This window comes from Hippocampus comes, unplaced genomic scaffold (genome assembly GCF_001891065.2).
Source record: "Hippocampus comes isolate QL1 unplaced genomic scaffold, H_comes_QL1_v1.1 scaffold23, whole genome shotgun sequence".
NCBI lineage: Eukaryota > Metazoa > Chordata > Actinopteri > Syngnathiformes > Syngnathidae > Hippocampus > Hippocampus comes.
Window position 1 is genome coordinate 322,429 of NW_017806066.1, and position 27,574 is coordinate 350,002.

The 27,574-nt window shown below is 44.4% G+C and overlaps 3 protein-coding genes and 2 long non-coding RNA genes across 10 annotated transcripts in view; 2 read left to right on the forward strand and 3 right to left on the reverse strand.

The window, feature by feature from the left end:
* nfixb (nuclear factor I/Xb) overlaps nucleotides 1-19,056 on the reverse strand; it is a 128,593-nt gene extending 109,537 nt beyond the window's left edge. Inside the window, exons 1-2 of one of the 4 annotated variants that reach the window (XM_019893500.1) lie at nucleotides 18,944-19,056; nucleotides 15,835-16,008 (exon numbers count right to left, since the gene is read on the reverse strand). In XM_019893500.1, coding sequence (XP_019749059.1) covers nucleotides 15,835-15,840 — 6 coding nt within the window. In that variant the 5' untranslated portion in view covers nucleotides 15,841-16,008; nucleotides 18,944-19,056. Of the gene's footprint in view, nucleotides 1-15,834; nucleotides 16,009-16,713; nucleotides 16,743-18,943 lie in introns of those variants that run through there. The other 3 variants (XM_019893508.1, XM_019893502.1, XM_019893505.1) reach the window with 3 other exon arrangements.
* On the forward strand, nucleotides 1-26,161 carry LOC109530019 (uncharacterized). The gene is made up of 3 exons (XR_002170937.1): nucleotides 1-11; nucleotides 16,735-16,737; nucleotides 26,046-26,161. It is a non-coding gene; the product is annotated as an uncharacterized LOC109530019 (long non-coding RNA).
* On the reverse strand, nucleotides 10,682-14,028 carry LOC109530018 (uncharacterized). Its single transcript, XR_002170936.1, has 2 exons — nucleotides 11,960-14,028; nucleotides 10,682-10,894 (listed from the first exon to the last, which is right to left on the reverse strand). It is a non-coding gene; the product is annotated as an uncharacterized LOC109530018 (long non-coding RNA).
* On the forward strand, nucleotides 18,316-19,512 carry gadd45gip1 (growth arrest and DNA-damage-inducible, gamma interacting protein 1). The gene is made up of 2 exons (XM_019893512.1): nucleotides 18,316-18,743; nucleotides 19,031-19,512. The coding sequence occupies exons 1-2, from the start codon at nucleotides 18,343-18,345 to the stop codon at nucleotides 19,320-19,322; spliced, it is 693 nt and encodes a 230-aa protein (XP_019749071.1). The 5' UTR covers nucleotides 18,316-18,342; the 3' UTR covers nucleotides 19,323-19,512.
* LOC109530015 (tetratricopeptide repeat protein 39A) lies at nucleotides 19,807-27,574 on the reverse strand. Of its 3 annotated transcripts, none has more exons than XM_019893509.1 (18): nucleotides 27,230-27,574; nucleotides 26,347-26,454; nucleotides 25,599-25,730; nucleotides 25,440-25,495; nucleotides 25,229-25,296; nucleotides 25,049-25,113; nucleotides 24,287-24,386; nucleotides 24,141-24,206; nucleotides 23,948-24,056; nucleotides 23,788-23,855; nucleotides 23,180-23,239; nucleotides 22,587-22,748; nucleotides 22,105-22,196; nucleotides 21,678-21,798; nucleotides 21,488-21,599; nucleotides 21,286-21,400; nucleotides 20,831-20,947; nucleotides 19,807-20,203 (listed from the first exon to the last, which is right to left on the reverse strand). In XM_019893509.1, exons 1-18 carry the CDS (start codon nucleotides 27,277-27,279, stop codon nucleotides 20,095-20,097), a joined length of 1,710 nt encoding a protein of 569 aa, XP_019749068.1. In that variant the 5' UTR covers nucleotides 27,280-27,574; the 3' UTR covers nucleotides 19,807-20,094. The 3 variants fall into 3 exon arrangements, with proteins under 3 accessions (XP_019749068.1, XP_019749069.1, XP_019749070.1); XM_019893510.1 differs by having other exon boundaries at nucleotides 27,108-27,570; XM_019893511.1 differs by lacking the exons at nucleotides 26,347-26,454; nucleotides 27,230-27,574 and adding an exon at nucleotides 26,168-26,340.

Consider the following 27,574-nt stretch of genomic DNA (forward strand, 5'->3'; position numbering starts at 1 on the left):
TTTTCGTGCAAGTGCCTGTCTGCCTTATGAAATGAAGTGATATGCTTTGCTCTGGTTTTAGGCCCGGTCCATACCACCAGAAAATGTCATCTGTGGGGGAGGGAAATGAGAGGACGTTAAGAACGGATGAGTCCACTAGCCCTCCCAATATCCTCCACCCCACCACCACCACCACCATTGGAGAAAGCATAGCTGGTATAATCTCCCTTTTTGGCAAGACATGAAGGAGAGAATAACAGCCACAAGGGTCTTGGTCCACTTGGATGTGCTGCCCCTCACCCCAACGGTCGACATGCTATCGTCTCTTTCCCGCTTTTTTCTGCTGAAATGTCCCTCGCTTTTTCCTATGCCTCGTCCCCCTTCCCACTTGAGTGTCAAACGTTTTTTTCATTTGCAGTCTTCTCCCAGCTTTGATCGATGAATGTATTTTCTCATCGTTACAACATGAGCATCCCCACAATGGTTCTTACTACTGCTAAAAAGCACCAGTGGAGTTTTTAGTCTCATTGAGCTAGACTTGTATCCTTGGGCAGCCACGGGGTGGCCGGGGCTATCTCAGCGGGTCCACAAAACACAAACTTGGAAACACGTGATCAACAATCAACATCCAAACAGGGGGTGGCGGGTAATGGGGAAAATACAACATTATCGAACAAATCATGCTATCGTCTCTTTCCCGCTTTTTTCTGCCGAAATGTCCCTCGCTTTTTCCTATGCCTCATCCCCCTTTCCACTTGAGTGTCAAACGCTTTTCTCATCGTTACGACATGAGCATCCCCACAATGGTTCTTACTACTGCTACCAATGCCCACAAGCCCCCCCCCCAGCTCTGCCAGTGGAGGTTATTCATCCAAAATTGAAGACATTCTTCTGAGTGCTGGGTAAAACAGTTGAAAAGCAAAGCAACTGCAGTAATTTGCACTTGTAAGATAGCTGTACCATGACAATCTCAGTCCGTTATATTGCATTTTAACCTGACTGTGAGCTGAGGCAAATTCTCGGGAAATTCACTAATTTTTGTCAACTCTTCTGCTCTGGTGTTGCTTATTTTTTCTGTTGAAGTCAAGCATTGCACAGTCTGACAATGAAAACATTTTCCCAGGCCTTAGTATTCCAATGCCAGACTCATATGTCATCCCGCACGAACCAGAAAGTAGCCCGGTAACTCACAAATGGACAGACGTTGCTTTTCTTCATTTGAATGTACAGTATTTGTCTTTGCCATTGGAAAACATTACCCCTACTCAAGAAATGAAATTGCTATGCCCTTCTCAACTTGACATCATCCTTCATGTACCACATGCTGACTTGGGCTTTTTTTTATGTTCGACCCGAGAGGCCGCGCTATCCTGTGGCGAAAGGATGTTTCGCCTCTCTTCCCCCCCATCGGTTCGGGAAAATCGCTGCTCTTCCGCCTTCTCCTGCTGCTACTTCCTTGTGTCTCATCACTTTCCTTTCAGTCTCCGTGTCATCTACACTTTGCGCTCTCTTATTTTTTTTTGCATGGGTGGAGTCTTCTCTGTGTTATCAGTTTCGTTTTGGTGGTATAGCCACAAGATCATGAATATTCATGGCTAATCCACTCTGTGGCTTCTACTCCCCCAACCCCAAACACACACACACACACACACACACACACACACACACACACACACACACACACACACACACACACACACCCGTGCGCGCGGCGCACGTGAGTCAGGCTTTCTGGGCACTGCAGTCGAAGGCAACACTTGGTAGTAACACATGGCGAGGCAGGTGTTGCAGGCCAAGCCAGACATCTGTGCGGTTGCAGCGCACGAAAAGAAGAGAATCAAGGGGAAATAAAAGCAAATGATCTGCGTTGCTGGAAACAAAGACGGAGTCGCAAGAGCAGAAGAGATAACCGGACACCGGTACCATGAAATAGGGATGACCAGGACCAAAAGTGGTCTATCTGGATGAAGGAGAACCAGACAGACAGACTCTCTGAGGATGTGGTGGGGTCAGCTGGGTGAAAGGAAGGGGACGAGCCAGACGGGAGGGAAACGGCCTCCGATGGGAGGGTCTGTCTGGGGGTTGAGAGAGAGAGACAGCTCGAGAGATGAAAGAGAGTGAGACAGAAACGGAGGGAGGCATCTGATCATTAGAGCTTTAAAAAAAAAACCACACCTTGTTTCGGAAGGAATGCAGCAAGGTTCAATATTTTTTAAGGGGAGATGGATGACAGGTTCCAAACCAATAGAAACTGACCAACCTTGCACCCTAAAACAAACAAAAACAAAGACCAGTGCAGACCTGCAATCAAGACTTCATCATTTGCCACTTTTCAAATCAGCGAGTGATCCAACTTAATGCAGGATCTTCATAGCTAAAAGGAGCTTCATTTTCTTAAGATCCAGAGTTTCTTGTGTCATGTAATAAGATCCCACATAAATGTGACAAATGACAAGCACATCTGATAAGATTTGTCATAGATATACAGTGTGTGTGCCTCAACATGTTAAATGGGATTCCATTTAATGGCTACCAAATGTGCAATTTCGATCAGATCTGGCAGAAACGCGTGCTGAAAATTGCAGCTTGCCGACGTACGTGCACCAAACAAATGAGATAAGATTTGATCAAGATTTTTTTTTCTTCCATTAACTATGACTAACCATGATAAATGACAACTGTAATGACATCATCAATTTGAGAACTGGCTAAGTGGTGGTAAAATGATTTTTTTATGGCTGCTGATAGCATTCGGTAGGCGATGTATTGCCAACAGACAGAACAAGGAAAATTGGAATCCTTCAACATTCCAATCAATAAGAACATGTGACATCTTGAGATCATCTATCAACCTTCTTTTAGGTCTTCCTCTTGCTCACTTGTCTAGCAGCCCCATCTTCATCATCTGACTCGACTTGGGATATAAAGAATTTGCAAAACTAAAAAAAAAAAAACCCCAAAAAAACAATCTCGAATTGCTTTCTTGACTGACTAGAGCAAGTTTCCAAAAGTAGGCCTGTCATCCTTCCATTTTTTTTTAACGCAGCCCTCCAACGACAAAAGTTTGGACAACCCCTGTTCGACACCGTGGCTTGGCGTCCGCACCGTGCACATTGTGTATGTCATGGAGCTGAGGCATTGAGTGGCACAGATGGAGGGCTGCTCTTTTTGCCAGGCTGCCCATGCCCAGCCCGTGCCCCTCTCTGTGCCTCCCTAGCACCCTGTGACCCCTCCATTCCTCCTCCCCGCTCGCCATCTCCTGCATCCCCGCATGGGGCCCCAATTCTGGCTGGCACCGAGAGGAACCCGCGGGTTTACAAACTGTGTCAGGCCTCAAGACACCTCTGTGATCAACACTGCACGTTGCACGGATCATAAATAAAAATTATATATCAAGAGATGGGCATGACTGATGTTATCAATGTACTACAGAATCTGGGATAATTGACCTGAAAGTCCGACACAGAGATAGGACAGTGACTGCGCAATCAACAGTGTACCATATGCAAAAGGTCAACACAAGATCAGGGCAGGACTGAATCTGGCACAACAGGTAAGGTTCCTGTTTCGAAAATGTGGACCAAACATGGAATTAGGTCTCTTGGCCTGCATAAAATCCATTTCCTCCTGTGGGTTTAAATTAAAATCTCACATCCTTGGGGATCAGACCTAGATATGTTTGATGTCGTCAATCATTCATGTCTTCTCTCCAAAGTATCTTGTGAGCAGATTTGAGGAGAAAGTTAAGATGATGGAAAGTGTCTCACGGTAAACAAAAACGAAACCACCATCTTTGGCTCAGCGTGTCGTACGCGCTAGTCTTGGAAATGCTAACCGTGTTTCTCATTTCATCTCCGATCGCCTTTTTCCGTGCGCACGGCGTGCAAAGCATTCCAATGAAACGTTCGGACATATTTTCCAGCGAGCGAGTCGAAAACGACACGGGTCGCAGTTCAGGTCAAAAGAGAGAAAGAGGAAGGCAAGACAAACACACTGATCGGTCATGACAGAGTAAAGGAGAGACAGGAGGCATCCATCCTACCATGCGCCATGACCTGGCAGAGAAGTCATAACACAGCTGCCACCTTTCCCACGCCATTCCGCGCTGCCACGCTGCCTCCCGCGCCACAATCCTCTTCTTGGGGCCGCTGATAAATAGACGGAAATGTCAACAAAGTCAACGGGGGTGTTGGGGGTCAGGCGGTGGGGGGGGAAGACACCGTTTAGGAGCTATGTGTTCGTCGGACGCGGCGACGGCTTGAGTGCTAGAGTGTGCGTGTATGTACGAGCGTAAACTGTAAGTATGCTCTGGCGTGTGCGTGGCTGTGTGTGTCTGCGTGAGTGTTTGGCGGGAGAGGGGTTACAGACACAGAAATGCCACAGAGCCCTCTCCAAGCAGCTGTGCCTCTCGCTTTGCCGCTCCAAACGCTTCTTCTGCCATGGGCACGCTCGCCGAGACACCGTTCTGAGGTCCCCGCGTGGATGCGTGCCGCAACCCGCCTTGTACCTGCAGTATCCTTTGCAAATAGTTTTGACACAATTGTGCGAGTTGTCGATTTGCCACGTCCGACGCTGACACACTGGAAATGCTCCAGAAGGCAACAGCCAAAGCTTTCGTGCCAGCCAAGTGACCAAAAAGCTTTTTCTTGGAAACCCCTTCTGTAAGTCATGGGGGAAAAAAAAATACTTTTTGGGCCACCTATGAAATTGTGTATAATTCCTTTTTGAACCCAGCGGAATTCTCCTGAGAAATGACGTGGCTATCCAAAAAATGGGAAGACTCGGGATTGTGAAATGGTGTTTGTAATATCCATAAAATTCCTTCCATTATCTGATCCGCTTATCCTCACGAGGGTCACGGGCGTGCTGGCGCCTATCCCAGCTGGCTTCGGGCAGTAGGCGGGAGACGCCCTGAATTGGGCACCTGCCAATCGCCAGGCACACATCGACAAACAACCGTTTGTGCTCACACTCACACCTAGAGACAATTTAACGTGTTCCATTAACCTGCCACGCATGTTTTTTGGAACCTGGGAGGGAAACTGGAGTACCCGGAGAAAACCCACGCAGTCACGGGGAAAACTTCGACACTCCGCACAGCAAGCACCGCCCCGGGGCCGGAATCGAACCCTGCACCTCTGCACTCTTGAGGCGGACGTTCTAACCAGTCATCCACTGTGCCACCCATATATAGATAGATAGATAGATAGATAGATAGATAGATAGATAGATAGATATTAGAATAAATACTTCATAAATATAAGTAAGCAGCAGGTGATTTGCACATTTAAAAGAGACCAGAAAGTTTTGACAGTTTGGGTTTAGTTCAAGAATTCATTGATTTAATATGGCTGTTTTGTTTGTTTGTTTGTTTGTTTGAATGCTCCCACTCTATAGATGTCAAATCACATTAACAAGCCAAATTTGACCAAATCAGCCCTTCAGCCTCCAGTTGCCTCTCTCTTTGGCCTATGCATCCAAAGTGTAGGGAAATCTGTTGCTCATAAAATAATAAAAACAAACAAAAAGTCATTTTCTCCAGCGGTTGTAAACAGTTGGCGGGGGCACACATGGCCTCCATTATTGTGGAATTGATTTAGTCAAGCCTGTTATAGGAAATAAAGCAGAAACGTCTGAGCGCTGAATTGGCCGGCTCCTTTGTTTGTTTTTGTGTGCTCAATCCGATCGGTTTGGCAGATTTTATCGAATGCGTTTGATCACGTCGCTCCCGCGCTAGCCAGCGTGCGGGCCTCGCTGCCCAACTTCACCCTTTTGCCTATCCCGACGCACCGCTGTATGTTTATGTTTGTCTTCATTAACAGACAGCTTGTGAAGAGAGGGCCGTTATCATCGGATGTATTCCCAAGTGCAGAGTACATGTTGCGCTGGCCTCTGTGTTGTACATCCGTGGCGGTTGACGAGAGGCGATGAAATGTGTGACGGGCGGCAATTAAAAAAGACGGTTACAGCCCGATAGCCGGCTCAATGTGCCACTTTTGGCACGGAGTCCCCTTTTTAAAAGCGCTAGATGACCTATTGCGCGACCCACCCCATTTCTCCGCCTTTTCCTTCACACTTCCCCATCAGTCTCGAGCTTGCAGCCATGATTCAGTGCTGTTTTTAATCTTGCTCGGCCTCAGCGGGGTCGAAAAGCTCCGGGATTGGCGCCGTGCCCAGATGACCGGCGGTAATATGGAAATGGATGGATGCAACCCCACTCACTGCCCCCCACGGACCCGCTCGCTTACTCACACCAAGGCATATCCGTACATTAGCTCACAGATACAGACCGTCGAGTTAATTTGCAACTGGAGCAATTTCATCTAAAAGTATCCTATTTCCATGGAGCAATTTTGTACCCCATTACGCTGCCCCTGCAGATGCGCAAGTCTTACTCACGCAAACAAATGGTGCCGTGGCACCAGGCAGGGCTATGAGGAAGTCACATCTCATTGATGGTCCGCACTTATGATCAGTTTTTTTTAAAAGAATATTTCACTTTGTTTTTCTTTTTCTACTGTGTGCTGTGTTCACCACCCCAACCCTGCAGATGCGCAAGTCTTACTCAATGCAAACAAATGGTGCCGTGGCACCAGGCAGTGCTACGAGGAAGTCACATCTCATTGATGGTCCGCACTTATGATCATTTTTTTTTTCAAGAATATTCGACTTTGTTTTTCTTTTTCTACTGTGTGCTGTGTTCAATGAGTTCTCTGATTTGTTACAAGTCGACATTGCTTTTTGTGTTGTTATTCAAGTCACGTTTGTTGAGTGAAAGTTTTTACACATTGAGTTGATAGCAAGTGCTTGTTTTTTTTGTTTTTTTTTTTGTGCGGCAATGTACAGGACTGAATACGGCTTCACCAATGCTCCCGCCATACTGTGTGGCAGAACTGCATTAAAAGAAAAGCCCAAATCCACCTATCACACATGTAGCATAAAAGTCGAGCTGACGTTAAGGTCCACCTAAGTGCTGATGGTTCTTGAAGCGAAAGTGACGTGGAGCTGCAGATTGCCACAGTTCGTAATGGCCCCCGTCACACATGTAGCATAAAAGTCGAGCTGACGTTAAGCTAGTTCTGAACTACACTGCTAGCTAGCTCTAAACAATAGCATGTAATACGGTAACCGGGGTTTTTTTTCTTCTTCAGAGTATGGTTATTATGGAGTTTAATAAAAGAGGGGAAAACTACCTGTACTTTAGTACTTAAGTAAATGCCAAAGTTTGTACTTTTTTTCCCTCCCTTAGGTACAGGAGCTGAATCAGTATGCTGTTAGTGTTGTCAAGCATTAGCATCCTATTCCACAGAGCTTGGACTGCCATCGTCTTGATTTGTTTTGACAGCTGGCAAGAGTTTGAAAGTACTACCATCACATACAGGAAGTGGAACAGCAATGTTTCAAATATACAATGTGAGCCGTCAAATGGTGGCTCGCAGTCCGTCCGGCTAGTGTGAGCACATCTTAGTTCGTTTTGACTTTAGGTTACAAGCTAATACCTCATAAAGCGTGGGGTGGAATTTAATGAACTTGTATAGAACCGTATTGTGCAGTGTGTGTGGCACAAGATCATCAATTTTCCCTTCAAATGAAAATGATTTACTGGCAACAAATAATTCATCTTTTCATTTTGTGATGTCAGTGACATTTAGCGACAGGCGCAACAACAAAATCTTGTTCAACTAGATGGCAGAAGGTACATCATGAACCTGTGTATCCAGTTCCTCTGACAATTTTTTAAAATGTAAAATATATGTCGTGGCTCTTTCAAAGCAAACATAGGTATCATGTACTGTAAATGAATTTTAAGGAGTCTGTTTGGAGCGCTGCGTCCCACTATGTTTGTCCAAATAATGTCAATTTACCACAGCTGCATTTGACCTGTGATAGTATTTGAAAAGTTTGCTCGTAATAAAGATACAAAGGGTTGCGGCGTTCAATTACGTTCAAATTTCTAATCACGCAGCTTCGTGTTTCCACTCAACAGTTCATTTAGTTCCAAAGTGCAAAGTTTACCTTCTTCTCTGCTCTTCCTCACCCACACCCGCCGTAATTTGTCTGCCCACTGGTTTCACTTATTAACTTTCAAAAGGTTTCTGGGCAACGTGGCTGGAGAAAGGGAAAATAAGGCACCATGGCATTTTTTTGGCACACAGTTCGGTCTGTCTTGCCCAGAACGAGGTTACCATGGCATCGGCGGGCACCTCATAAAGCAGACCATTGTTGGCTCTCCTGCGTGTTTGTGTGTGTGTGTGTGCGTGTGTGCCAGATAGAGTTGCATGGCAACAACTTCTGGGCATCACCACCAATAGCAAGAATCCCAACTCCCGCACAGGGCACAGTCAGACATCAACACACGTTAGATTATCTCTGTTTGGATAACCTGTCTGCTCAAACATTCTATTTTCGGACCATGACCAATCATTCCCAAAAACACACACACAAAAAAAAAAAAAAAAAAAAAACAACAAACAAAAAAAAAGAATTTGTTAGCAAATGAGGAAAGACTTGGTGTGACATGATTTAAGTGTACACCGATTTTCTCTCGGGCTCAACAAATAACTGAAAGACAACACATGCGACAAACATGGTCACCACAATTAGCAAAGCAGGCCACGAAAAAATAACCTTGGGGAAGAAAACCGAATCCTTTTCTTTCCATTTATTGAACTCGTCGAATCCATTAGCGGGGAAAAGGAGTCACGCATGTTTATTTGTAATTGTTTCAATTCCAAATATTGGAGGCCATTCCGCCAAGTTGGCTTGCATGCAAATCTGAGTACAACTTGTGTTTACAGCGGGGGGCAAATGCGTCGGTGACAACAAAAGTGTTCAATCCGACTTGCTGCAACCTTTGTGTTGGCTTTTGGTTTGAGCGTGTGCAGTCTTGCTGCAAGGAGCAAAGGCCAAACATGTGGGTGCTCTGCTACACTCTGCTGGTACCTTTTGGAACATTCACGCAGTCACGCGCCCTTTTTTTTTTTTAAACACAATTTAATCTTGTCATGGGAAAACAAAACACAGCCTTAACAGATGGATAACTAATGAATGACCTCTGATGATTCATGAGAGCTTCATGAAATTAATTACATAGACATGGAGCCATTGTGGCTGTATGATTAGTTTACATGTAATGAATAATCAATCAATGATAATTAAAGCACACTTCGACGACACATTCATAATCTCACAAAATTAACCGGAATACGGTTATGGAAAGACACGGGTCCTCGTAGGGTTTCAAATGAAGTTAAGGTTGAGCAACACATCTTAAATCTTAAAATCGATCAAAACAAACGAAACCACCAAAAACAAATGATGGAAAGAATGCGAAACTCTTTCATCCAAAGTCACCCTCATGAGGACCAGTGCCACAGAAAATGTAAACATTTCCAATAAAATGGCCGCCAACTCCGATGCATAATGCAGTAGGAATATTTATAGATGTAAAAACATGTAATATGGTATAACCACATCAATTACAAATACGTGTATATGAATAAAAAAAAATTTTATAAGACAAGAAAAAAAAACCTGTAGCGTTCCTACTTCATCTCTGAAAACATTCCGTGAGCAAACGTTACCCGCCGTAGGCACCTGCCAGTGCCCCCGACGTTCAGGAGACTCCCTTTTCGAAATTGAGAGACCATTTCAGCCCGCACAGACGGCGACATTTGCTCCCGTTTACCAGACGTGTTTTCGGACCGCGTGCGCCGCGCCACAGGAAGTGCAACCATGTACGCGTCGATCAATCGTGTTGCTAAGCAATGGAGGGGACTCTTGCGCTGTACATTTTGTCGATAAGCAAGGTCGTGGCGGCAATTAGCTTCCCACGGTTCGTCGTCACAAATGCCTTTTCTTCATTTTGTGGGGAAAATCTGGTCGTGATAATGAAGTTTACGTTCTAAAGGCACTGGTTGGAAGCACAACGGTCAAATGGAAACTGAATGACGGCAAATCGGGACTTGGAAGTGTGAACGTGATAGCGGTGAAAACGTCAACGGAGTACGATGAAACGAGGTTCGACTGTAATATGAAAGACAGCGAGTGCCGCGGTCTTGAAACGTTTCCCGCATTCCAGCTGCCTGTATGGAAGCAGTTACCTGGAAGAGATGCCTTTGCTTGCCAAATAAAAGCCATCTTTAACCCGGCCCGGTTTGATTGCCGTGTGTGAACGTATGCATGATACCTTGGTTCTGGGCTGTTGTGGAGCATGTGCCCCCAACAGATTAACACTTGAAATGAGGCTCTTTTGGGTCGTGAATGCCCCCTCTGTTTGCTTACGCCACCCTGGTGGGACAAAGTGGACGCATTTAAAAGAGGTTGTTTTTGTATCCTCTCCTCTTCAGAGGGGCGCATCCTATTATGTCTGAAAAGCTCAAGGAAGGCATCGTCACAAAAGGTTAAAACCTGAGAGCGTCTTATTTTGGCATCATATGAACTATAGGCTTTTTCCCCTCTTTTTCTAAAGTCGTGGAAAATGGCTCCAAACAGATTTGAAAGTAAAACAGGTGCCAGCTCAGCCATCTGCTTTCAGTTTTACCTCCCTCTCCGTTTGCTTACAGGCAATCTTTGAATGATCCCAATTCATCCTGCTCTTATTTTCCACTTTCCACCAATCAGACCAGTGTGACACGATCACGCACCCTTTAAGTCCCAGAAAAAAAAAGTGTCCAAAAAAAAAAAAAAGAAGGATCTTAACTGTAGGTATGACATCTTTATAGGACGTTGGTGATTAACTGTGGTGGCAGATGGATTGACGAAGTGGCCAAAAAAAGTCCAAGTCCAAGGGGGAAAAGGGTCAAGGAGTTCCAGAACGAGACTTTGAAGGGGCTGCCAAGAAGATCAGCTCAGGCCTCATCATCCCTTCCTGCTCTTTATAGCCATAGGAGCCTAGTTTTCCACAGCAACCTAGCTGAACACACACGCTGAAATCAATATTAGCATAGGACACCATAATTCCTTTACAACTACTGAATGACCGCAAAATATATTTTGAATATGATTTGATTGGCCTAGTCCAATTTATTATCGCATTGTCGCCTCCCAGTTCAATGTCAACTCAATCATCTTCAAAATAATTATGATGATCATGCTGCATTAATTATCCATACACGAAAAAAAATGTACTGAATTGATTCTGTTTTATTTTTGAGTGTTTGCACAAAATAAAATCATCTGGATCCAGGCACACTTATTGAGTAGACGACATCTATTTAAAAAAACGGATGATACTATTGTGTGCAAATACATGACAAAAATCAAATTACCGGTAAGTAAATTCAGCACCTCTTTTTTTTTTTTTTTTGTGTAGGATACACAATAATTGTAACCATTTTGAATGTGGTGAAAAAAAGATACAGAAATATGATAACATAATATTACATAGTGTCAAAAGAGAAAATACACCCATTTTAAGCAATTCATATTTACTTTCAGTAAATATTTTTTATTATGTGAAACAAGTCAACCGACTTCAACGTCTAGAGAAAAAAAATATTCAAAAAAAAAACGAAGATGTTATTGTCCTTGAGAAGTCCATTCAATTCCATATCACCTCTTACAATTCCATTTCATGAGTTGGATTAGATTATGGAGACGCTTCATGCTATAGTAGTAGATCGTCGTCGGATGGTACTATTTGTTTTCCATTTCAAATTTCAGTGAACAGAAATGACATCTTGCGACAAAATGATTGCAGTTTCACGGCAGGCTTCTTTTCGTCCTTGAGGCAAAGTGACTGCAAAGCACTTCCTTTGTGTAGTGAGATCTTACTCAATAGAACAGCGGGATATTGGACATATTTGGTCCTGAATTTATCCGCATCTCCAATTTTCATAGGCAACTGTAACTGACTCGAAGCGTAACAAGGAACGCAACACAAGTAAATGTCAAGTCCTGGAACAGCTCCAGAAAAAAAAAAACACACACATTGAATCCCAAACTAAGTTGCTGAGTGTGCATAAAAATGAAAACATACTGTTAGCTGGTCTCTCTGCATCTTCCTCCGCAAAAATCGCGGCCAGGCCTCATTTCAAAGTGCGGCAGCGCCAGAGCCGGCTCGCTCGCACGGACCTTTAAAACCCGGTGGTGCTGGGATGAGCCGACTTCTGTGGAACCCATTAGAACAAAGATATATTTGAACAGAGCGGAAGAAAAAGCAAAAAAAGTCGGCGACAAATAGCAAGCGTTGGGGTGGGAGCGGGGGTCCTTTCCAAGGCTCGGAACTTGTCTTTAGCCTGACAAGCGGAGGCGGTTAAAGGTTGTAAAGAGTTGTTGAGACTGGAGTTTCAGACTCTTCGAGCATGCAGGTGCTCTTTTCAATGGATGGTCTGCTGCGCCAGACACTTTTTGGCTCGTGCTGAATGCTCTCAGGGTGTTTGTTTGCCTTCTTTTTTTTTTTTTTGTGTACACTCTGTATATGGCGGCTTGGTACCAAACACTCTAAAATAGTGTCTCTATCATTTTTCTTTCACGCTGAGGCAGCATTGAAATCTTTTCTTCTGTTTTGGCGTGCAATCTTTCGGCGTATTTGGTGCACATCCATCAGTGTGTCAGAGGGTTGTGCCGGGCAACGGTGGCGTGTGGTCAGCGCCCGCTTGTAGACACTACTAGCATCCTTACGAATTCAGCCCCAGCAGATGGTGCGGAGCTTCATGTACGCGGATGTGTTTTTGTGCTTAAGTGTCGGGTCCACTTCATTGGAGCGGCAGCTGTGGCAAAGCGGCATCCAGCTTCATGCCAGTAACAAAAAGAACTCACCGGTGTGAAAGATCAGAATGTTGCAAAGCTTTGAGGAGAAAAGAAAAAAAGCACAACACAAACCGGTCATTTCAGCAGTGTGTAATACTGCCGATTATATCAGAGCGCGATTTACTACAACAAAATGTTCATTGTACAGCAGCTCAGCACCCGATGGAATATATTGAACAGCTCTTGAGAACTACACTGGTGAATAATATACATGGACAGCTTGTAGCAAAACAGTCCACTGGCTAGCAATTCTTGGAGGCTGAACGTACGACAAAAGCATGAGGGTGCAACTAACTGCGAATGAAAATGGAAGAAATTATGGAGCTCCGATTCAATGGAAATAAGGGCGGTACACCAACCGAAACAAAATTACAAAGACATGCAAACTAAGCCAAGAATAGCACTGAGCTTCTTTTGTTAAGGACACACTGCATAAACATAAACTCCCTTCACAATCCCCCCCCCACCCCCCTCCAAAAAGTATTTAAGTTTCCTGTGGTCTTGTGGATGCATAAGTCAACAGCCACACTCAGCATCATGTAACACAGGGGGTGTCCAAACTTTTACGTTTGCGGGCCGCATACAGAAAAACGGAAGGGCCACCTCAAAATTTACCAATTTTTTGAAATGCACTCAAGTCAGTCCAGAAAGCAATTTGAGATCGTTTGTGCTGTCGAGTTCATTTCATCAGCTTTGCCTTCGAGGTGTTAAGGCAAAGAATTGATCATTCAAAATCCAGAACCTCAGAACTTTGAGGTAGGCATACTAACCACTGCCCCAATCCAGTAGTATCACCCTGAATTTGTGAAATACATAAAATATGCTAAAATGTCAACTCCAAACTCATATGCAAACGGTGCGTATTGAAAAAACAGGATTGAGCGAAGAGCCCTTTTTTTGGCAGAAGGCTTAGCAACGAAAGCAGGAACAAGTGGAAAGAAGCTACCAAGCCGAGACACGACCAACTCAGGGCAAATGATAATTCGGCTCTCGGATGACACGGTGACAACATTGCCGGAGGATGCAACGATGTATCTAATATGGCTCTGCAATCCAAGTGATTCACCACGACGCCATCCGTCTAATTGGTTTTGTTCTGGTGAATCACTCCAGGTTCCCTTAATAGAAAAAGCAAACATACTGCTTTAACATCGGGTGACAAGGGCACCTTGGGTGTGCAGATGTTCACGCAGATGACAGATGGCGGTGGCATGGCGAAGGGAGGAACGGAAGGATTTCCACGCCAGGCTGGTGCCACATGCACCCCTTAACTCTTAATTTCCCCCGTTGTAGTCAACAGCCACCCACCCCACCCCACCGACGTAAAGTCCCCATACAGAGGGTTGTGCGATGTCTTTATCTGTGTGATGCAAACATACGGTGACTCAGCACCTGGTGGTCAGGAAAGTCATTTTGTCGAAAAAAAACAACATGACGAGCCCACAGGAAGCTCCTTGTATGACAAGACGACAAGCCAATGAATATATCCATCCACCCATCCGTTTTCTGATCCGCTTCTCCTCAGAAGGGTCACGGGCATGCTGAAGCCTATCCCGGCTGTCTTCGGACAGTACGCGGGATAGTCCCTGAACCGCTCGCCAGACGATCGCAGGGCACACATAGACGAACAACCGTCCACGCTCACAATCACATCCAGGGACGACACACCTGAGGGGAGAACATGCAAACTCCACAGAGGAAGGCCGGAGCCCGAATTTGAACCCCTGACCTCTGCACTGTGAGGCCGACGTGCTTAACCAGTTGAACACACCTGATAATAAATGTTAAATATCATCTTGCTTATCGTCTCAATCAAAAGTCTGTATTGAAGGTCGTTTCATGGGGTATGTCAAGTGTCTGACAGCCCCTTTGCTTCACTCTCGTCTGCTGGCTTTTCTCCCTCTGGGCAAACCACTTCACTCAAGCAAGAATCACTTGAAAAACACTATTGGTTGTCCTTGGATAAAATAACGGACTGAATGATGAAAGAGGAAACAATAAGTCAAGTAAGAAAAGAGAGGAATAAGTACCACAAGATTTAAATCTACTCTAATCATAAGCATTGAGATCAAACCTCTACGGTTTGTTTACTTGTCACACTGTCAGCTGACAATTACCAACGTTGATGGCTTGAGCTGGTTGATGATAGCCCCCTGGTGGACAAAAGACCAAATATTAAGATTGCTTCCTTGGTGCACATCATGATGTTGGGAAAATGGGCTCACAACTCTAAAAAAGGGATTTACATTAAAGTTGTCTAAATCGAGGGTCTGAGCTGTTTGTCTGAGTTTGTTATGCACGGTGTTCACAGAAGTAAAAAAAACAAAACAAAAAAACATTCATGTCAAGATTTGTTTTTAAACTGAAATAAGAAACTTTTGAATAATAATAAAAAAATTCATAATAATAGTAACAATAATAAATGTTTGAAATGTGAAATCTTAACATCCTGAAGAGGATGAACATTTTTAATTCAGCTCAATGGAATACTCGAAAGAACTATGAGAGATCGTTAGAGGACAAATAAAGGGCGCGATAACAATGTACACTGAATTTTATGGTAGAATATTACGCTTCAATATTCACACATTGAGATCGAAAACAGGTACTTTGTCAATGCCATAAAAAAGTACCACATAAAAAAAATAAATAAATTACTAATAGAATGCAATGGAGTGCTACACACAATAATAACCTTCATGTGATTAACCAACATTCATTCTGTCAATTATTTAATAGCTAGCGAGCAAGCTATATATATATATATATATATATATATATATATATATATATATATATAAAATATTAGGAGTGTGTCACGAATGTTACAAAACATAATAATAATAATAATCACAATCCTGAAATACAACACTGCACTGGAACAGATGTGTTCTGCTATTTGTGCAGCATTTTTCCTCAAATGCATAACAAAAACATTGTGTTGAAAGAGTTCAGCAATTGGGGACAATTCATCAGAGGAAATAGTTTAAAGAAGAATAAAAAAAAGTCTGCATTTTATGCAGACAGTGCAATCGAGGCTGGATGCCCAGGAAGCCGGAGAGAAGAAGAGCGTTGTTCGGACCAGGTAGAGAAGATAATTACCTTCATTCATCTTCACGGCACCCCGGCATTGTTTTCTGATGGGGGCAGGTGAGGACAGGCCCACTTTGATGAATTTCCCCTTGAATTAGCGGTCACCAGCGGATCTCGAGCCTCCGTCACTCTGCGTGCTCTCATTCATCATCTCATTAGGACCCTGCGCTGGGCTGCATGGGTCTGTGGATTCCTAGGGACAAAGGGGAAACTATTAGCTCCATAATCACTGTTTACTATTCTCTCTCGTTGGCCAAATATCGGTTCTTTCATTACATTCTGTTCAATTCCCGAAGCCACTGGATCATTCAAAAGCTAAAATGGTCATGCAGGAGGATACAGTATCATTAGCAGAGAGTTATTTCATTTCCACGGAAATCTAAATTGTCTCTATCGTGGCGAAACCAAAAACCAAATGTGTGCGGATACTTACGATACTGTTTCCGCTTATGGCGTTTACAAATAAAGTCGGCTCCAAATAATTACAAAATAAAAATAAAATAGGTGCTTAGGTTAACATCAAAAACAGTAAGAACAGTTTTCTGAACAATACATGTCCTCAACACTGAACTTGCTTCGGATAAATTATTTTTTTTTTAAAAAGCCCCTTGAATCGGAGTGCTGTAAGTTAGCACTTCAGAAATAACACTGTTCATCATTGCTAAATAAAGTGCTGAAATAAACATCAATCACTTCTAGGAGGCTACAGAGGACACAGCAGCTATGCTGACTTCATGCCTCGAACCCCTCGAGTTTATTACGAACGCTTTGGGTGCTAACGTTAGCTGTTGCTGCAATCGCGGCTGGGTGCTTTGCATTGATGTGGTAGGCTAAATTTGAGCTGCTTCGGTGGTAAGCAAACTTCACAAATTAGGCACAACACTCTACCTTTATCAATAATGCCGTCAGGGCGTTTTTGGAATGTACATTTTCCATTCACTGGATCGAGAACTCTCACATGCTCCGACATTTCCACCTTTCCTTTTCTCACCACTGCTTACTTAGCCCGCCCAACTGCAATAGGAGCCTATCATTTTATGCTAAACAAGCCAAATATTATGACAGCCAATCAATGTCCGCTTCAAGCTGTGACTGACAGTTGTTTCCACACCCTTAACAACTCGAACACAGGAAGCCAACACATAAAAAGGGATATTAGAAAAAGGCAACCCACCTACAGAAACAATAAAGTTAGAAATTAAAATGTAGATTAACGCGATTAAAAACAGGACGCGCTAAATATGACCGTAATTAATCATCCGCAATTAACGCGATCATTTGACACCTCTATGTATAACTCCCCAAAATGTGTTCAACACCGCACACCAACCTCCTACTTAAGCACCCAGAAATAGATTTGTCATTTTGCCACTCTCCTCTCCTGTCTAACTGCTAAGGAGCCTTTTTGCCTTTGACTGACATTGATATGATCCCCTTAAGCTCCAAACCTGGCAAGGGCTCACTCTTAAAACAAATTAAGCCCATGTCACATCCACCTCCAGCTTCCCGCTCTACCCAGACCCAAGGAGCCTTAAATCTTTAATGGAGCTTTTTAAAAACTATTTTATTTGTTTGCTCCCAGGACACAAAAATGATGACGGCTGCGTCGCTAAGAGCAGATCAAAGTTTTCAGGGAAGTGTCGTCTCAAAGTAGAAAGTGGAGCAGAGAGAGCAGAGAGGGAATAACCAAGATCTTGGACTCACATCTCGACAGCTATTTGTTTCAAATTGAAAACATCAGTTGTGAGAGTCCAACACTGCTTTCCCCTACTTCATTTGACCCTTAAATTGCAGAACATTTGACCTCTACCCACTAACTAAACCCTGCTGATTTATTTTAATTTATACACAGCCACAACGAGTAGGATACCATGTTAAAGGCTTCTTCTCTTTGATTTAATTGAGGGCTTCAGGCCTCAGAGATTCAAGCAAAAATGTTCTCCTTTTTTTTTTTTTGCTGGCCCAATCATTTTTCCCAGCAGGGAAGGCCCAACCATTGGTCACTTTTTTGTACCCAGAGGGTTTTCCCCACATGTTTTCATGTAAAAAAAAATACATTGACAGCTGAGAATTCATTAATTTTCCGTTTACTTTTGAAATGTTTAAATAATTCAAGATACTAAAATAATAATCATACAACAGAGCACATAATGTAAAAACATACTTTTATCGTAACGACTTCTCCTACGTAAGCCTTGATGTTAGAAGCGGTTCTATACTATAATTTTCACTCTATCATCGCATCCAATTCAATCAATTTCATGTTGGAGAAAATCTGGAACGTCTTTTGGTAATTATTTTATTTGTATTTATGAAACTTAATAGATTAAAATATCAGGGAAAACATATCTGTTACACGACGTAACCACTTTTCCTTTTGAGATCAATTATTTCGTAAGATTTCATATCATATGTGATGTCCTGCTGTCGGCAATATACTAATGTCGTGAAAAATGTCTGCGGAGACAGGCACTTTCTGAGCCACCTATCAGGGGTCCTTTTTGAGGTTCAAGGAAAATGGCCGCGTCCGTTCTCTGTAGGAGGACGCTGGTGGGCTGTCACACATTTAAGTGGATTTCAACACCAAAAACGTTAAATTCTGCGAGCTATCCGAGCGGGACTCTACTGCAGACGGCGTCTTATAATCCCAAACCCCTGAAACTGAATATTCGCGATCCTTATATTCCAGACAAGAGCCGGAACGATACGCCGGACTGGCAGAAGACAGGCAAATACGATGGGAAGCTGTACGGTCGCTACGGCTCGAGGTCCGGCATCGACCCTGCCTCGCTGTGGCCCAGCCACACAGAGCTGGACAAGATAATCGCAGAGGAAAATGAGTGGCATCCTCCGCTAGAGGTCATGTTGAAGAATATCGCGGCCAAACAAAAGGAAGAGGCTGAAAAACGCATGGCAAAGTGAGTGATGCTCACGTCGCTAGGGCATTACTTCTATTATCGGACAAACGCGAAACGCAGTCCTTGACATTGATTGTTTCCTTCTGTCGCTAGAATTGAAAGATTGTAATATCTGCATAACGCATACTGTATGAACCAACGCTGCTTGTAAACATTACTTAGGGGACTGCCGCAGTTCATCCAACAGTTGATACACTTACCTCTCTGAGACAGCGTGGTTGACTGTCAATAAAAATGATGAGCTCCAGTAACATTTGTTATAATGATACTTTCTATTCCCGTCACAGGGAGAAGCTCATCGCAGAAAACATGGCCAAAATGCCCAAGATGATCGCCGACTGGCGCAGAGAGAAGCGTGAAACGAAACAGAAGCTCAAAGAGGAGAAGGCACGTCGTGACAAGTTGTTGGCTGAGGCCAGAGAGCGTTTTGGCTACTCAGTGGACCCGCGCAGCCCCAAATTCGTGGAAATGGTTGCCGAAATTGAGAAGGAGGAGAAGAAAAAGAAGAAACTACTGAAACGCAGACTGAGAGAAGAGCAGGCGGGAGTCCCTGTCACTCCTCCAGTTACGTCCTCGTAAATTTGGACTCAGTCAATATAAATACATTTTAGCCTTATCTGCTTAGTCATCCCAATTAAGTGCTCATTTTGTTTTCTAATGCTATCTGGTATTACAAGAGCTCAATTTTCTCAGTTGAGAAGGTAATTTCAAAAGTTGATTGTCCTTCCTTGTCAAACTGTCATTGTAATAAATATTTCCGTTCAGACCGCGTTTTGTTTTAAAGAAAGATGCAGAGTATTACAAAGAGGCAATAGCCCACAACATACTGGATGCAAGTTTCCTTGCTGGTGACTGTCAAGGTGTCCCTCAACTCAACTGTACCTGTGGAGCACTTTAAAATAACCACCGCTGTTTCACAAAACATTTCCACTGCGCAGTATTGCAATTGTCACCACAGCTTTTTAGTTTCCCTTTTGAGGCTATAACACATTTTGACCTCAGATGATGTCAATGTTCCATACGTCTCTGCTCTTAACCACCAAAATAATGCAGTTACACTAAATGTCATTTAGAGTGGCTTTAATCAACGCTTGAGGCAGATTAAACATGGTCCAAACAATGGAACGTCTTTATACACATATTTTATAAAAGCGAAGTTCTATTCAAAACTATACAACCTTTTTTCTACTGTTTGACACCAATGGGGTCTTACTTTTCTCAAATGTCAAAAAAAGACAACCCCAATATAAGTCCAGCATTCAGTTGATGAAACTGCGCATTGGCTAAATCTACCAAAGTGTCTCGATGACAGCACTTGAAGAGTGCCTTCGGTGATAAAATGTCTCTCTCCCTATGGATGAGTTTGGTCTTCGTCGACAGAGCCCGCCTTCAGTTTGGCCAGAGCGGCATGGATCCTGAACTGCGTACGAGATTCCATCGAGTATTCTTTGTAGTTGTTTCTAGAAGTCAAAACAAGGACTGTCAAGGGCAAACATGGCACTCATGGCTTATCGGAAATTTCAATCAACTACCAATAAATTACAGTTTGAACTTTTAAATCCTCCCTGCCAAAAAAAAACAACAAAAAAAAACTGATTTTGTAGTGGACCTTCCTTCTGAAGGAGTAGTTCTCAAACTTTTAAAACCAAGTCCCACCTCCCCCCAAAAAATACCCGGCTCTCCACACCCCGCCTTTATGACAATGTTAAAACACAATCGTCTAGAAGGCGCGAGTGTTCTTCAAAAATGAGCCCAAGGTTTATTCCATTTAACATTATTATAAACCACGCTAACATGTACAGTTTAAGCATTGACACTGCGCTTAAATATAGGGAAGTCAAAAAAAATTACTGAAATAATTCAATGAATGTATATTTCACATAAAAGTGCAAGAACAGTTGTCCCTACAAAATGTTTGGAAAACTGGACTGTATTAAAATAATAATGATGACAAGTCTTCTTTTTTTTTTGGCATACCACTAGAGGTACCCGTAGCACACTTGAAGAAGCACTCATCTGAAAAGCGGTGCGCTTGGGAGGATATCGGTGTCACCAAGCGCTCACTTCATCAAATGGGAGTCACTTACTTGGCCTTGTGGAGCAGCTTGATGGCCTCGTCCCGTCGGCCTCGTTCAATGAAGAGGAGACTGAGCTCCACCATGGAATTGGGAATGAGGTAGTGGTCGAACCTGAGCTTCTTCTCACTGAACAAACAAACAACGTTCTGCTGTGTTTTAGATTCATTTAAAGGTAGCAATCCGAAGGCGTTCCTTTCGAGTGGCCCGGCGGCACTTGATTCAAGTGCACCAGGTTCACCGCGCATCTCAAATGATCACAATTGATTGCTGGAGCGTCTCAGGCTGGCTCGAGGCAAGTCTCTTTGTGCCATCCGTAGTCTGCGGCCAGTTTTCCACTGTACCGTTTGTTATTCCGTTCACGACGGAGATTAAAATAGCCGTCTGGTTACGGCCGTCTGGTTTCTCGTTGTGTGGTGAGGGCGAGTTAATGAGCGGCACATGAAAGGAATGTCACAAGCGCTCACCTCGAACAAACTTTATGAAAGCATTCCTCGGCGCCCTGGAGGAGCCCCTGGTTTTTCAAGCACATTCCCTTCAGCAGGTGGACGACACAACGGTCATCCAGGGAATACTCGTTCTCTACGGAGGTGCAAGCAGACGGACGGCATCCCGTGTCACATTTTGCGTGCGTTGCGCTTCATTCGCTCAAAGGGCGCATCTGAGGACCTGGAGACTCCAACAGTGTGCGCTCTGCCTCCACGAGAGTCTGGATGATGCCTTCGGTCAGCTCCGGTCGGTTTTTGATCATACTAAAACCGTTCCACATGTACATCATCTCCTGGAATCAAGCAAGGGGGATCAATGTCGAGGGCTTTTTCGGTCTGACTTCCAGAAGACGTCGAGTTTGAAGTCTTACCAGCACTGGCACCGAGAGCCTCACGGGGCAGTGGGCTTTGTAGCGGCGAGCTTTGCGGATGGCAAACTTCTCTGTGGGGGGAGACTTGCCTGCTATCTTCTGCTTGAAGAGAGGCACTTGTCTAAACAGAAGGGGGCAGCAAGGGGGGGGGGCACAAGTCATGCGTTTGAGCAAATGCATGACCAAATCTCATCAATAACCAGTCGAGATCATCTATGGCGCAAAAGAGAGACTCGTGATGAGCATTCGTACGCCCCGTCCAATATCGAGTATCGCGCTTCATCACTTGTAATATTGCGTAAATCAACAGCAGTTGTTTATGAAAATTCTCATCATGAATAAATAACGCCGTGGCACCGCTGATCATCTCTCCCACGTCACGACACACTTTGTGTGTGGAGAGGCAACCTGGTTGGGAATGACCAACCTGAAGAGATCCACCTCATCCTCTCCAAAGGGACGTTCCTCTTCCCTCGGCAGCATGCTGAGATAAGCGGCTTTCATGTAGATGTACATAGCCTAGGGGGAAATAAAATGGAGATGGATATTGGATTTCGGGGGGGGGGGGTATTTTGTGTGTGTGTGTATATATATATACACACAAAATTGGCGTCCCTTCGTGAGTGTGAATGGTTGTTCATCTATGCGTACATTTACAATACATTTCGGGTCGCATGAAGCCATCTCAGATTAAACATTTGCCAAGTTGACAAAGTGTGATTGTGAAAAATCATGAAGTGCTCAGTGTCTTCACATCAATGAATATTCTTAATTATTAACAACAACAGAATACATATACCACGTTGAAATGTAATCGGAGTACATTTATTATTCCCGAGGTGTGTATGAAAGTGGTGCCCCAAGTAGCAGAACAGGACAAGAGCAGCAATGGTCTTTTCTCGTGCGCACCTTGGACCAGCGGCTTTCCTTGCTGAGTAGGTCTGCATAGAAATAGGCCATTTTCCATGCTCGCTTATACGTGAAGCACCACATCAACTCCCAGTAGCACATGTGATGGAACTGCTTCCACGCTTGCTGGGCCTTGCAGCCATCTTCAAATAGAGCCACCGCCTGGTGACACAATCAGAAAGACCCTCAAAGCATGCAAAAGCCAGAATACATTTGACCAATTTCGAAATTCAAGTTCGCCATGCGGGCCGACGGACAAAAAGCCTTTTTAATTCATCTCATATGGGGATGCGGGAGTACCCGGAGAAAAGCCACATGAGCACGGGGCGGGAACATGCCAAGACAAGAAGCCAAGGCTGGCATTTTCATCAAATTGCTCCTGACTGAGAAGGTGTGCACCCAATGCGGTTGAGGAGCGGATTACACGATGCCACAGTTGTGAGATCAGACTCTTTGCCACACAGGAAATGAACACCAACAGGAAATGAGTGCAAGCAGTCTTTTTTTTTCTTTCTTTTTTTTTTCCTCCCCAAGAACTGTTCCTGGAAGATCTTCTGACAACGGCATACACACACACACACACACACACACACCTCATCGATGTTTCCTTTCATCTCCTCTGCCCTGCCAGCGAAAAACAGGAAGATTGCTCCCTGTGCAGAAAAAGAGAGAGAAATGCTTTTTAAGGTTACTGCTCCTGCACCAGCCACCTTTTTGCAAGGCGATTCCCAGTGCTCTCAAACGGCATTCCCACGAATTTGTACACGGTGTCGCGAAGAGTGCCAAGTTTGTTCTGTGGGATGGGCGGGCCTGTAATACTGACTGTCGTCTGCATTTTCAGTTCGTTACTGAGCTAATTCATTCGTTGTCACGGTTACACAGAAAACACACAAACGGTTTTCAGGCAATTTTGTAGCAAGCTATGATGCGTCACATTTTGGTGAAAATCGTACCGAAAAATGTGGACATGGGAGTGGAGCGAGTCTGTCAGAATTGGATTTACAAATGGGACCGTTCCTGCTGCTCCGCAATGCTCAACGCACTCAGTTATTCCATTTGTCTTTTATTCACTAACCACATCCTAGCCTGTAGAACTCACATAGAGGAAGAAAAACAATCCATTCAAAAAATAAAATAAAGGTGTTTCATTCCATTTTTTTTGTCTTTGGTCAAGCTGGTTGGGATTTTGCAATCGACTCACCCGTGGATAACGGAGCCGGAATATTTTCAGCAATCTTTCAGCTTCTGCCACATGTCCCTCACCTGTTCCTGAGAGAGAGAGAAAAAACAGCTTACAGCTCGCACAGCAGGAGCAAGTGGATGGGTCAGACTTCTGAGGAGTGGATGGAGAGGAGCCATACCGAGTATGAATGTGAGAAAGGTGTAATAACAAAGCAGGAGCAGAACACACAGCATGGAGCGCAGGTTCGGCGCTGTCGCACCGTCGTCAAGCAGGGACAAACCGTAATCCTGAAACAACGTACGTGGATGAGGTCACCGCGCGGTCGACGTACAGCGGGTGCATGCGTGCGCAGGACACGACGGCTCACCTACCTTGTCTCCCGAGAAGCCCGCAAACTCTAAGAGTTTTAGTATCCGTGGCGGAAATAAAGAGAGCGTCTAAAGAAAATGACAGAAAATAACATTTTGAGCTGTAAAATACATGCGCGAGCTCTGAGCATAGTCGAGTGACATCGTACCAAATTAAACGCTCCGATTCCAAAAGAAATGCCGCCCTCTAAGTGAGTGTGGCTGGGTCCTTTCAAACAGCTTTGGGATTTGACGTAGGAATGCAATTCTCTGGAAGACAAAAGTGAACAACCTCAGAAAACGGCACACGGCAGCCTCGAGCGAAAGCCGCAGACAAAATTCTACAATCGGGAATACGACCGTTCGTACTGTGCAAGGCAACCGTGTAACCTCGTTCGTCACAACCTCCTCTCCTTGATTTTTTTTTTTGGATTGATGAAATCTTTCACACGATTGAATAACAGCGATTAAAGAAACTGTTGACGCCAAGGGGTGCCCAATACGTCTCATTCAAAGAAGCATTTTAAAACGGTACATGTGCGCACGATAGTTTCGGCACTTAACATGCCTCCGCGTCAGGTCTCGGCTATGCTAGGCAGTGATTCCCCTTTTCACCAACTTTTGCATCTACTTTTTTTTTTCTGTTTCGGTCACGTCGGGGGCCGTTACGGCCCTTGCTCATGATGGCATACGTGCGTACGCGGCAAGTTTTTTTTTGCTTGGGTCAAAAAAGTTTGGGCGCCACTGGTTTCCACGATATGACGCCCCCTTGCAATCATTCATCAACAAGAGTATGAAGAAATGAGACGAGACCTCCTTCACTTAGCATCTTATTCCACCACATTTTGTCCCCTCAGCCCATAATTCACAGTTGCATTGCACATATTCCAGATGCACATCAAATGTACGTACCGCACGCAAAAGCTACTTACTTGTAAATCAGGTAACTGTTTCGTACTTTGATCCCACCTTTGATAAAACTCACCATGTTCTCATCCTGCCAAGAAATATTCGCTGCTGTCATTTGGCTCGATAAGTTCAAGGACTTTTTTTTTTTTTGGCGCTAAATAGGATACATGCAGACTTCAGTGCGGTGTGTCACGGTGGCATACCTGTAGGAAAGTGAGAGCGGCTCTTTGGAGTTGGCATTCTGCGTAACACACTTCAGCATGGAGCTGCTCTGCACATGCACGGGAGAACATCGTACCGTCATAAACAGAATCGTGAGCCGAGAAAGACATTCTAAACAACCTCATATGCCACCTTTCAAAAGTTTGAGGGTCAGGAACTGGACCGCATCTTCAAAAATGAATTAACGTTTACCTTCAGTGAGTGGCTCCCCCGTTGACTTCCCTAAATTTGGAGATTTACGGCGGAACCTGCAAGAATGTCAGCGTATCAACATTAGAACTGCAGTCATGTTGTGTCGCGTGCTCTACAAGCGCCGATTGGTCGACGTTACTTGAGATTGAATAAACCCACCTCTGACAGAGATCCTGAGCACTCTTCATGGTCGCTCCGGCGTCGCAGATGTCATCGTGCTGGAAAGTCATCATGGCCTGCATTTCCAGGACCGTGGCATAGATGAGAGCGTGGTACATGCTCTCATCCACTCTGCATCGGAAAAAGCGACGTCAGCATTCAGCAGGCACGCCGAGGCAGAACGTGGACAAGCCGTCACGGTCAATGAGCAACTCACAAGAACAAACTCATGCGTGTTCATGTCCGATCCAGAGATCAGCGTTCCGCTTGGTGTCATTTTAGCGGTTAAAAGTCATCGAGCTCAAATTTTTTTCAGCGCTTAGCCGCGAGGGTAAGCTGGAGCCTATTTCAGATTTTTTTTAGGGGGGGGCAAGCTGTGGGTTTCACTCCGAATGGGTTGGTCGAGGTTAGTGAAACCTTGTTTGAAACTTGAAGGCGTCTCACCAGGGCTACTACCTCGCAGCACGAATGTTGATTTAACAGGGCTGCCATTTTTTGACTGTTGAAACAGTCCGACCTCGGGCGTCAGCTTCAGCAAACACACAATATCCTGGAGCATAGAAGCTTACCTGAGCTCCGCTTGTACACCGCGAATCATCTAATAAATCGCACATTGCTTCATAGTTGACTGTTCCCAGCAGCACCTGTGGCCGAAACGACCGACCTCTTCTTCTGATACATATATCATGTATATAACTCCCAACCCAAAGTCAGACACTAAAAACATAAAAATCGGTTTTTGTTTTACTTTGAACGCAGCCTCTCCATACTCTCATTGAAGTGATTGTTTAGGAAGAGATCCAGGGCCTCCATACACTCATCCAGGCTTTCTTCGAGGGTCATCGGGGATGAGTTGCTAAAAGAGATAAAAAAGTGGGACATAAGGACGGGTAATATGAACTTGACTTATAATTGTGCGCAAAATGATACAGGATTGTCTGCGTGAACGTTTTGGCTCAACGACCGCTGAGCATTCAAACAGTGACCTTGACTCAATTACGTTCAAATGCAAAATTCTTGGAATGATGACATCTTTCCCTTTATGCTGAACGGGGTCAGGCAGAGGTGCGGGAGCCTATCCCAGCTGACTTCGGGCGGAAGGAATTATGTCAGTCGGACTGAAACCAACGTCTGCATTCATCCATATGAAATATCGAGGAAGGCCACGCACATGGGGGTCACGTGAAGTCCCCGCACTGTTTTACACAGAACATACGGTAACACAACAACATTTTTGGAGGCATAGAAACGCCCGTCGAAAGTGTTTAAATTGGTGTTTTACCTGACAAGAGGCATGCGTGAAAGAAAAGACTGACTTCCAGATGAGCAGGAAACAGTCTTTTGTGGTTAAGGGTTATTTAAACAACTGCTCGGACAACTTTTTTCTTTTTGTACTTGCGCGAGTTAGCGTGTCTAAATGCCGCGACTATTTCACAAAAGCAAATCAAGTCGAACTGTCGCGTTTTTTTTGTTTTTTTTTTTTTACTTTTTATTTTGGGTTGTACTCACTTGTGAGCAGCATTGTCGTCTTTTCCATTGGACATGTTCTCTGTCAGCTGCTACACCTGCTCGGACCTGTTGCAGTTCTCACACACCAGAGCCAACCGAGGCGCATTGACGACTATCCGCACCTTAAAACTGAGCTCCCGAGTGGGTCCGAACGCTGTCCGAGTGTTGGCATTTATTTCTTCAGTTTCCTGTTGAATCGGTAAGTCGGGAGTACAGGTATTCAGCGGTGTGCCTGAAAGCGAAAAGAGTGTCGCACTTGACTCCTCCTCTGCTTCCCATCGGCACGCAAAGTTTGAGGAAGGCAGAGGGAAGGAGGAAAAAACACCCGACTGTCGAACGTGCACAACGACGTCACCGATCGCCACCGCGGTCCGGTCCAACCGGCCCGCCGTACGGGCACGACATTGGCGGAGGCGTGCGACATTCTGACACTGCCTGTCAACTGTATTAGTAGTAGTATAGTTACG

What these genes read in the sequence shown, in the direction of transcription:
- LOC109530015 (XM_019893509.1), bottom strand. Translation starts at nt 27,279, where the DNA reads ATGCCAACACTCGGACAGCGTTCGGACCCACTCGGGAGCTCAGTTTTA. An exon ending in ATGGAGAGGCTGCGTTCAAA is followed by an intron (nt 25,731 to 26,346) that starts GTAAAACAAAAA and finishes TTTCCGATGCAG; the next exon opens with AGTGGATGAGAGCATGTACC. An exon ending in GGGGGAGCCACTCACTGAAG is followed by an intron (nt 25,297 to 25,439) that starts GTAAACGTTAAT and finishes GTGCATGTGCAG; the next exon opens with AGCAGCTCCATGCTGAAGTG.
- gadd45gip1 (XM_019893512.1), top strand. Translation starts at nt 18,343, where the DNA reads ATGGCCGCGTCCGTTCTCTGTAGGAGGACGCTGGTGGGCTGTCACACA. An exon ending in GCTGAAAAACGCATGGCAAA is followed by an intron (nt 18,744 to 19,030) that starts GTGAGTGATGCT and finishes TTCCCGTCACAG; the next exon opens with GGAGAAGCTCATCGCAGAAA.